Source organism: Glycine max, chromosome 17 (genome assembly GCF_000004515.6).
Source record: "Glycine max cultivar Williams 82 chromosome 17, Glycine_max_v4.0, whole genome shotgun sequence".
Taxonomy (NCBI): Eukaryota; Viridiplantae; Streptophyta; class Magnoliopsida; order Fabales; family Fabaceae; genus Glycine; species Glycine max.
In genome coordinates, this window is record NC_038253.2 from 4,066,609 (window position 1) to 4,077,185 (window position 10,577).

Here is a 10,577-nt window from a genome sequence, read left to right on the forward strand (position 1 = left end):
CCGACGCGACGCCAAAAAGGCATAGTAGTCAGCGCCCCACTATCAGTGCCAGTCCATTAAGAAAACGCAAAAATCATCGCTGAAAACATAAACAAACATGGTCTGCCTCTGCTGTTAGCAGCTACTACCTCGCTCCACAAAAAACACCCCCTTTCTCAAATCTTAGGTTGTTCCAACGATGGAAGAGTTCAGATCCAAATCGTACGGTGACGGAAGGATGCAGATTGAGGCCTACCGTGGAGCGAACATTCAAGATCTCCGCTGCTACAGCGCCTCCTACGCCTCTTCGGTGCACCCAACAACAACAACAACAACAACAACGCAGACCCAGATGGGAGGAAACAACAACAACGAAGCCAAGTTCAAGAAGGGAAAGTCCACAAACGGGTCCACATCGAAAAGTTGGAGCTTTAGTGACCCCGAATTGCAGAGGAAAAAGAGGGTCGCTAGTTACAAGGTCTATGCTGTTGAAGGAAAACTCAAAGGCTCTCTCAGGAAGAGTTTCAAGTGGCTCAAGGACAGGTGCAACAGAGTTGTCTATGGCTAGTAATCACAACAACATCAACTATGGGTGGGGATTGGGGTGTCTTATATATGATGTAAGAATACTAATTTTATAATTTATTTGTATTTGTTTCTTTTTATCTGCTGCACTTTTTAGTGTTTCTTTTCTGTGCCTGCTGAAGTACACATAATGGGTGTAATGTGGAAGAGAAATTGTGATTCTTGTGTTCATTCTGGTCCGTCAAAAGAGTGCAATCACCTTGCTTACTTGCTTTTCTCACTCTGGTTGGTTCATTTGGAGTTTCATTTCCTTCTAGACTGAAGTTTATAATGGTTGCTTATAATTTGGACAAAATTAGTGCATGTATGTTCAATACTTATAACTTTCAATCGGTGCCCCCCTCGTTTTGATGTGTCGAGTGAATATCTAATAGTAAATGTGGTTCACTGGTTGTCCCAGTTGATATTCTTCTATTTTTTTTCCCACATCCGAAAAATTGATGAAAATTTGAATGCTAGTAGGAGGAGGAGGAGGAGCCTTCTTAGAAGTAACTTTATGTTTGAATTGATTGAGTCGTTGAGATTCGGGGCCCACAAGGACCTTTTCTGAGTGATAATACGGCTCAGGAACAAACATTTCGATGCTGCATGCTGCTTTTAGAGTTTGTGAAGACTTCTTCAGTACGCGGGGGGGATTCATCTCTCTGTTAATTGAAACGATGCTTATTAAGGGAGTAATTGAATAGCATGTTGCAAACAACCCTGTATATCACTAGAACCTGGTGAATGAAGTGAATTTTATGCATGTTAGAGTTTTATTAATTTTATTTTTTTAAAGAAAACAATCAATATTTCTTTCCAGATTCTTGAATGATTCTTAATATTCCTTTCCAGATTCTTGAATGATTCTTCCACTGTTGCATAATTTTAGCAGAATTGTTTCTTATGTACACTCTTTTCCCTTTTGAGAAGTAAATCCTATCTGGGGATCATCGTGATTTGCTAAGCAGCTAGTGTATTAACAAGTTATAGGACTTGCATAATTCTAATAGTATTAGGTACATGGCAAACACTATATAACTTGCCTTGCGTTAGGATTTTCACCAATGAAACCAACTGGTTTTGTCTTTCTGACCAACCTTTAAGGACAGAGATGTGTTAGTCTCTATTTTTCCATCCGACATTTCAGATAGAAACTCAACATGCCCACTGTCAGCATGTTCCTTAGCAATCTGACTGATAGTATCCGCCCTTTGTAAATAGCAGAAGGATTGTTCAGCAACAATCCCTTTGATGACATTTGCCGACCCCCCATTTCTACAAGCGATCACATTCAAGATGTCTGTATTCGTCAAATTCAACCTTTGATTATCTCTACAATCCAGTGAGGCCAAGAATAGTGATTCAAAAGTCCAAAGGAAGCTATTAAAGTTTAAGACGGCAATTTACATGTAAAAATAGCCAGATGCTAAAAAAACGTGAGGCTTCGAAAAAAGTATATACTATATCCCTTGCTTTTACCCAAAGCATCAGATTTTAGTTACTTATGGGTCAACAAAGCATACGCATTTGCGGAACTCACAATTGGCTACTGTCACTACTGCCAAGGCCAAGAATTCATAATGCATTAGCATCTGAGTTACCAATTAACGAACAAGTTACTACAAATCAATCAACATTATACACTATTTTTCACGAGCAAAACTTCTACAGAATTCCTAGATAACAGGGTCATACAGATAACATATTCCCATTGCAAATGAATATCATCTTATTAGTTTCGTACATCAGATTTTAAATCAGATAAATGAACACTGTTGTAAAACTGAGTTAAGACTTACTTGAATTTACCATTTTCTTAGATAGAGAACAACAGATTAACTTACTGTAAAACTTTTTTTGAAGATAAACTTGGATATATTCATGTTTATGAAAACTCACAAAACCCTCAAGTAAACAATTTAGTGGGTCTCCAATATAATTGTTGCCTCCAATATAATTGTTGCAACGATAAGAATCAAAACAAAATATTCTGGCATTACAAAGACTACTTTGAACAAAAAAATTATAATAACTAAAAACAAAAAGAAATATTTTACAGGAACTAAAATGTTGATTAAACCTAATATTTAAATTCAGTAAACTCAATTTACTAGTCTAAACTAAAGCTTTTGAAAGCTTGAGTTTTCTTAAGCTCGAGTTTGCAACCATGCAAATAAGGATATTGAATTTGCTAAGCAAGTCTAGTTTCATCAACGAGCAAATGAAAGGAGTATGTGAATTTCAGACATGATGAGTAGAGCGGACAATCCATCCCATTTATATTTATAATGAAAACCTTTTCACAGATCAACATAAAATGCATACAAGTTTATTGTGATAGAACCAAGAAAAACCAGAGAGATGCTATGATTTCAGCTTTTTTGAAGGAACCTCACAGATAAGAACATTCAAGTGTTCCTAATACCAAAATATTTGCCAGACAATTACATCGTGTAAACCAGGGGAATCTTATCCAACAAGAGTACAATGGCTAATTACATTTTTTGCTGGTATTTGATAGTTTTGACATTTGCAGTCCACGTGCGTGAAACTGTAAACATCTGGTAAGCCAATATAATAACTCACAGAAAAATATGTTATAAAACTTAGGAGTTCCAGCCAGAGTGCCAATTAAAACTGAGCTTTACAGCAAGCACAATCCCTGGTTTAGCTCAAATTATTTCAGCTTCACAGCTTCATCGGTTTGACCAGATGAGTTAACAATACAAAGGCAGAATTTCAAGTTCAGATCCAAATTTCCTCACAGCTCAACTTAGCAACACAGGCAACGTTGGCAGTGCCTATCAACTCAAATTCACTAGGTGTGGTGTGAAATTAATAATGGGTCCTCTCATCATTCTCTAATTGCAAACCTTCCATGCCCCTAAGCGCAGTGTCATAATTTTTCACATGAGAAGCATTTCTCCCGGATGATACAACTCTCTTAGGATCAGAAGATCCAATTGGTGAACTTCTTTGCCCACTCAAACCTCGATGTGCTGCTCCAGGGCTAGCCTCAGCAGTGCGAGTCCGAATATCTGACTCAGCACCAACAAATGCATCACGGCTACTAGAAACAGCAGCCCGCCTAGATGATCCACTTGACTGACCCAAGACATTGGCACTTGATAACTGCATGTTCATAGATGAGGAAATTATTAAGTCAGAAAAAGTAAAGCTACCTATGATTGCACATACAATTTACAGATCAGTAACGATAATCTTATTTTGCAAAAGGAACCACATGTAAATCATGTTCTCTAAAAACTCAGAACAACATCCTTAATAACAGTTGGTGATCAATTTTTTTTGGCTTTGAGAAACTTACAGTATTTAAAATGGGCCCTGACATTCTCCGCCTCGAGGAATCCACTGAAACCAAAGCAGGAGGTCGCCCTTCTTCCCCTCCTGTGAGACGGGAAATATAGAAAAACACCAAACAGATCAGAAGGCAATTAGAAACCATTTAAAAACTCAAGTAACAAATTCCAAGAGGCATGCTATTCAAAACCTAAATCAATGGATCATTGAAAAACAAAGAGAAAGTAATAAGAAAGCAACATGGAAGAATAGAAGATGGCTAAAAATCAATAATTTCTGTAGAATGAATAAAAATAATGAGTTAAATCAAGAAAAAATTGATCATTTCTGACACTATTAGAAAAGCATGGTTACATGAATATAAAGGAAAACATACACTTGAGAAATAAAGGTGACGCTTGGTTTAAGTGTTTTCTGTTTTCATTTTCAAAGAAAACAGAAAATAAGAGTGAAAATATGTTTGTTTATAATTAAGAAAACATTTTCTCTGAAAATATTTTCAAAAACAGGCCCAAAACTAAAAACAACAAATCAACGTTTTCAATCTTTTCTGAAAAAGTGAAAATGCGGTGACACCTTAGAGTACTTTCTTCTCAATACATGTTTTCTAAATCTTGAAAATCTGAAAATGAAAATTATTTTCAGAAAATGAAAGAAAACAGAAAATGAACACTTCGCCACCAAAATTACTTAACTACAATGTGATAAAGGAACATGCATATAAAAATATGAGAGGCCTATCACTCGACAAGAGAACTTGAACAAACTACCTGTATGCCTATCAGCATTAGTAACAGCCGGGGGCATTCCAGAACTGGTTCCAGCACTAGGACCCTAAACAAAACATTGGGAAGTTTCATCAGTTGCAGACAACAAAATAGTCCCAAAAGGGGAAATAAGAATAACACTTACAATGGCCCGTGTTGGAGGAGTGGCTAGCTGTGATTGCTGATACTTCAAAATGGTCCAGTCAAAGACATAATCAAACTGGAATCCTGTTCAAATGTTAACTTGGTAAGCAAAGCAAATTCAAAATATGATCCTACATATATTGAAATGCAGAAATATATGAGTAAGTATACAAATGATAAACTTAAGAAGTGGGGGAAAAGGAGCCCTTTTTATATAAGAAAAATTACAAACCTTCACGAATGAACAAGTCACGGAATATCCTTTTGAGATAAGCATAATCTGGCTTATCATCAAACCTCAATGATCGGCAGTAATGGAAGTAAGATGCAAATTCTGTTGGATAACCTCGACACAAGGCCTGGAATAAGCAATAAATTCTCGGTGTAATTCATGAAAATGCACGTCTAATATGCATTAAAAAAAAGGCCTATAATTTAACTTACTTCAATCGAGGTAGAAACCTTTTTTTCACTGATTTTCTCGTACTTCTGTTTCTTTGTTCCCGCTTTAAGACCCTGCCAAGGAAGACTACAAAGAAAAAGGAAATCAGACAAAGTTTACAGTTGTGGTAGACACTGGAGTAGGGTAGATAGCAACAATCACCTTCCTCTCAAGAAGTACATCAAAACATAACCAAGAGACTCGAGATCATCTCTTCTGCTTTGCTCTAAAGCATCAATCACCAGAGAAGTAGAAGCAACATGTATCTATTAGTATTAGATAGCAAAATTTAACCATTTATCATACAAATGTTTGTAAAGAATCATGAAATAACACATACCAATGCCAAGGTGAGTATTCATGCTAGCATATCTTGCAGTTCCAGTCAAATTTTTATTTTCCCTGTAGTATTAATGATTGAATAGATTACACATTACAAATAAACTGATATTCAAACAGCAGCAGTCTACCCTTCTAAAATATTTGCTCAAATATTGGTGATATTACTTATAACAATCACAACGTAAGCCTAGAAACCAGAAACTAGAATAAACAGAAGACGAAATTAGTATGCGTAATTAATGCACTTCTCATCACCCCAAATCATCAGGTGAATAAATTGTTTCAGAAAAGAATCAAGCAATGATATCAACGCAAAATGAGAAGTCATCTACAAAAAGAGGGATTCAAGGAGACGGTATATATATATAACTTTTTAGGAGACGGGGAGGATTTGTATGCAGGGGCAGGACCATAATTACAGGAATGTATTAGGATAATCTAAGACTAGAACTCAACAAGGTATTCTTTCGTGCAACAAGTTTACTTTTTAAGTGCTTCCTTCCAATTTTTAGCAGCCAGGCTGGTCCAGGCATTATTCTTGTACAGCAGAGACAGGAACCCTCCCAAGAATATAAGAATTCATAATCTACTTAATAAGAAAATTCAGAATTGAGTCTTTTGAGGTGGGTTGACAAGAATTTTCTGTTGAAAAACTTTAATTTTGAAGTCAATTTCTATCTCCTTTAATCTCCTTACATTCTTCTGTTTTTCCTTATTTATTTATTTAATTACTGTTTACAGTCTGTTTGCAGCATTAAACAATATCTGGCGTTAAGCTAGTTAAACACCAAATTATTGATAAAACTAGGAAACACTGAAATCAATTCAAATTTAGATAGATTTGTGATAACAAGTTTAAATTCAAACAACGCAGAACTTGTTTTTATCATGCAACCTAAAACCATAGAACTTGGGTAATCCCCAGTTTAGCTACAGCCAGAAGTTACAAATCCCACCAGGAATACAGTATATGGAATTATAAATAGATTGGCATTTGGAACCTTCACCTAGAGTGAATGCCCAGAAAAGCAGCAAGTAGCAACATTGGATTACTGGTATATCTACTCTCTAAAAATGTATGGCGGTATGCCACTGCATATTTTGTTTGATATAATATTATATTCTCAATAAAGCCATAATAGCATATATCCTCCCAAATCAACAAAGCCATTTTCATATGGTAGTTGTTTAGTATATGACAACTTGACAAGATACAACTACACCAGATAAATGTAGTTCAAATTAAGTTATGATAATTTTACTATGCCATCAAGGCCTTACAACAGCAATAACCTAGATAAGTATAAATTTAATGCACACCAACTATTCGTACCTGTAAGGTATGTGTTGATGTGTTGAACTATCTCGGTATTTCTTAGCCAAACCAAAATCAATAGCATAAACCTACATGCACATCAATGCAATAAATACCTCCATATATAGGAACCTACAAGATATACAAAGTCCACATTTTAACAAGATTAGTCACCTGGTTTGCACGCCTTCCTAATCCCATTAGAAAGTTATCCGGTTTGATATCCCGATGCAGAAATGATTTTGAATGAATGAACTCAACACGGTTGATCTGGATAATTAAAAAAAAAGTTCTTTTAAATTTACAGGAAAAAGAAAGGCAAAAGTTTGTGTCTGTAACTGGTTGTGTATACCAAAAGTTTACAAAATTAACCCCAGCCTACCATTTGATCAGCAAGCATGAGAACTGTCTTTAGTGATAGTTTTCTACTGCAGAAGTTAAATAGATCTTCAAGACTGGGTCCAAGCAGATCCATCACTAAAACATTGTAATCTCCCTCCACTCCAAACCATCTGACATTAGGAATTCCAGCTGCCAAAAACAAACTTGGGTTACAGCTAGATATAAATTATAAATGAGATAACTTTACAGGGGGAGGCACTACTATGCTCCTTGCAGGGAATGCAAACAAAAGAAGTATAAAACAGTTAATATAAGAATGGTCCTTACTTCCTCCCTGGAGAATTCTGTACAACTTGGACTCATACAGCAATTGGGGATGCTTTGTCTTGACATTTTCCTAATTTAAAACGCAGCAAGGAACAGAAATAAAGTTCAAGTAAATCAGCTCTAGTGCACTTGAAGATATCAAGAATCCAGTGACTAATTGAGAAAAACAAATTCCAAGATTAGCAGCAATATTGAAGTTGAAACACCGGCTTAACAAGTTTTTTTTTAAAAAAGGTTCCCAATATATAAAGTTAAGCCATATTAGTATGACATTGCTTCCAAATTCCAATCCAAAACCTTCAAAATAATGTATCACAAGTCTTGAATAGGCAGGGAAATGTCAATATTTTGCTGAGGAGTGAGGGAATTTGATTGAATAAACAAGAAGTGTTTAATTCTTGTTTATCCCCCTCCTCCATTCTTTTGAGCTAACTCCTTTACCAGTTTCTATAGAAGAATATGCGAGAACCATTGTTTCTTTTTGCACTACATCCAAGCATCAAGTTAGCAGCTCTAGCTCATTAAACATTGCACTTGATCCACAGAGCATATTACTTATGGGATCCAAGTACAACCTACCTTTACCATAATTATATCTCTGATTCATATGATAAAATTTCACAATGTTTTCTGATGGCTAAAGATTCCATCTCTGATTCGTATGATAAAATTTCACAATGTTTTCTGATGGCTAAAGATTCCCTATCACAACCCAACTTTTATTCACAATATTACTTACATCCTAGCGTCTCTTTAAAGCTTTCAAATGCAAAGAATCGTTTCTAGACGTCAAATGCCATTCACAGGCAACCTCTTAGGAGGGCACTTCATCACCCTCCAAGAAATAAGAAGCAGGAATAAGCTCGGAAATGATACTAGACATCCAGAATACAAGCATACAGCAATGTCATTAAGAATTCCCGATAAAACTACAACTCCAAACCGAATTTCACAACCCCTTGCACATAATCCAAAGCATGAAACCATCTTTCCCAAAAACCCATTTCAAACACAACACAAATTAAACTGCATAAACAAAAATCACATTTTTTCCTCCATTTCAGGCTTTAAAAGAAACAAATAAAAAAAATCAAGAAAAAATTGCTGAAACATGAATAAAATTGTGAATTAATCCAAAACCCAATTGATGAAGAAGACTCACGAGCTTTATTGCAACCTCTTCGTTTGTCTGAATATTAGTGCCTGCACGAGAAACAACAAAACTAATCAAAACACAGCCAAATTAATAAAAATTGAGGAGAAAACGGCGCATGAAAAAGAAAAGAACCTAAATAGATCTCCCCAAAGGAGCCGCTTCCGATCTTCCTACCCAGGCGAAACTTATTCCCAACACGAGGTTCCATTCAAAGCGACAAACTTTGGAACCCTAAGCGAGACACAACCCACCCACCCCTAATAATCCTAAAAAGGGAAAAAAAATACTAAGTGCCATACATGGCAACCACCCTGAACCAGAATTCACGAAGGAAGAGGAGATGGATCTACGGTAGGGTGAGGAATTTGGGGTAATTGCGATTTGTGTTAATGGGGCATAATTGTAGGGTTAGGTTAGAAGAAAGAGAGAATTGGGAAGAAAAAGAAAGAAGGCGTAAGAGTGATGGGATTGGATATGATACGGTGCGGTGAGGTGTGGTGCGGCGTTGGTGTTTCTCTCTCACTCTTGCAACCGTCGGTTATTTTTTTGTTTGTCCACGCGTGGCGCAACTTCCTTCCTTCCTGTAGCTGATGGGACCCACCGTCACGTGACTTATCCATCATCCGCTATCATCATTCGCCGTAATCCACACGTGATCCAATTGCGCCTAAGTAATTTAATCACTTTCCTCTTGTCCATTCACCATTCGGAATTTTGGAACCAAACATGAATTCAGGATTTGGAGGCAGATTTTTTCAATAACGATATCTATATTTATTTATGTAATTACTTTTTACAGACAAAATAAATTAGTCACCTCTTTTAAATTTTATTTTATTTTTTATAGATATAATGTTATTACTTTTATCTACTTTAATTGGTTTCATGTAACAATTCTTTACTCAAGGAATTGTTGCATAAAATGAGGGGGGAAAAAAGAGTCTAAGTTTGAACGATGAATAAAAATGGGTGCTGATTTGTGATTTTATTTGATAAATTTTTAAAATTGTTCTGTTATGGAGAAAAACTGCTTATTTATGAATAAAAAAACGTAGTGTGCTGTAACGAAACAGATTAAGCAACTTTGATGAGCATTATGCTTAAAGATACTCTTTAAAAATTGGTTGTCATCGCCCTTCTTGGCTCCTCTAACCTTGTAACCTGTGATGCAATCATTACTTATTTATATAAGTTGCCAATGGGGCAATGCCTCTATTATGGTACTCCTCCCGTTGCAAAATGCAAACTGTTACTATTGGACAGTGATATTATCATCAAAAAATTATTTTTGTACTACACCTTAAGATGGGGTAAAATGAATAATATTAACGTGTTAGTGTGATTATCAATATAAAAAAAAAAGACAGAAAAAGTATAAAATGAAGGTATAGAACAATTAAAGTGGTTATATTACTAGATTAAATGTTTCACTGCCATCATTTCTTCTTTGAGTTAAATTTAAAATATTTTGGAATTGATTTTATAATCTTATGTTTAGAGAAAAACATAGACAGGAGAAGCTATCACTTGTAGTGTTTAATTGTAATTTTAAAATTTATTCATTGGATAAATTTTATAAAATATTTTATTTCATTAAAACAATTGTGCAAGATAATAAATGAAATTAAGTAAAAGTCTCATCTCGGTAAGTAAACCTAACTATTTAAATTACACTATATCATTCTACTAAACTAAAGATGGTGTATTTGAGATATTTTTGGATAGATATAATTCTAACACCTCATTTTTACATATAATTAATAAAAAATTAATAAATAATAAAATATATAAAAAATTATTATTTATTAGAATTAATCTAATTCCTTTTAATAAAAAGTGATATAATTTGTTTCTTTAAATAACAATTTGATCATA

General features: G+C 35.0%; 2 protein-coding genes across 2 annotated transcripts; one reads left to right on the forward strand and one right to left on the reverse strand.

The window, feature by feature from the left end:
* Window positions 1-735, forward strand: LOC100527749 (uncharacterized). Its single transcript, NM_001369128.1, has one exon. The coding sequence runs from the start codon at window positions 179-181 to the stop codon at window positions 545-547; it is 369 nt and encodes a 122-aa protein (NP_001356057.1). The 5' UTR covers window positions 1-178; the 3' UTR covers window positions 548-735.
* A 2,255-nt stretch (window positions 736-2,990) lies between these two features.
* Window positions 2,991-9,249, reverse strand: LOC100811567 (casein kinase 1-like protein 1). Its single transcript, XM_003549162.5, has 14 exons — window positions 8,835-9,249; window positions 8,709-8,749; window positions 7,547-7,616; window positions 7,260-7,408; window positions 7,052-7,147; window positions 6,896-6,966; window positions 5,561-5,622; window positions 5,383-5,446; window positions 5,223-5,307; window positions 5,011-5,137; window positions 4,780-4,862; window positions 4,638-4,701; window positions 3,875-3,954; window positions 2,991-3,678 (listed from the first exon to the last, which is right to left on the reverse strand). The coding sequence occupies exons 1-14, from the start codon at window positions 8,908-8,910 to the stop codon at window positions 3,382-3,384; spliced, it is 1,365 nt and encodes a 454-aa protein (XP_003549210.1). The 5' UTR covers window positions 8,911-9,249; the 3' UTR covers window positions 2,991-3,381.
* Window positions 9,250-10,577: the final 1,328 nt, after the last annotated feature.

Excerpts from the sequence above, each read along its gene's own strand:
- LOC100527749 (NM_001369128.1), top strand. The coding sequence starts at position 179 with ATGGAAGAGTTCAGATCCAAATCGTACGGTGACGGAAGGATGCAGATT.
- LOC100811567 (XM_003549162.5), bottom strand. The coding sequence starts at position 8,910 with ATGGAACCTCGTGTTGGGAATAAGTTTCGCCTGGGTAGGAAGATCGGA. Across the intron at positions 6,967-7,051 it reads TAGGAAGGCGTGCAAACCAG|GTTTATGCTATTGATTTTGG; the intron begins GTGACTAATCTT and ends ATGTGCATGTAG. Across the intron at positions 5,138-5,222 it reads AGGTTTCTACCTCGATTGAA|GCCTTGTGTCGAGGTTATCC; the intron begins GTAAGTTAAATT and ends TGCTTATTCCAG.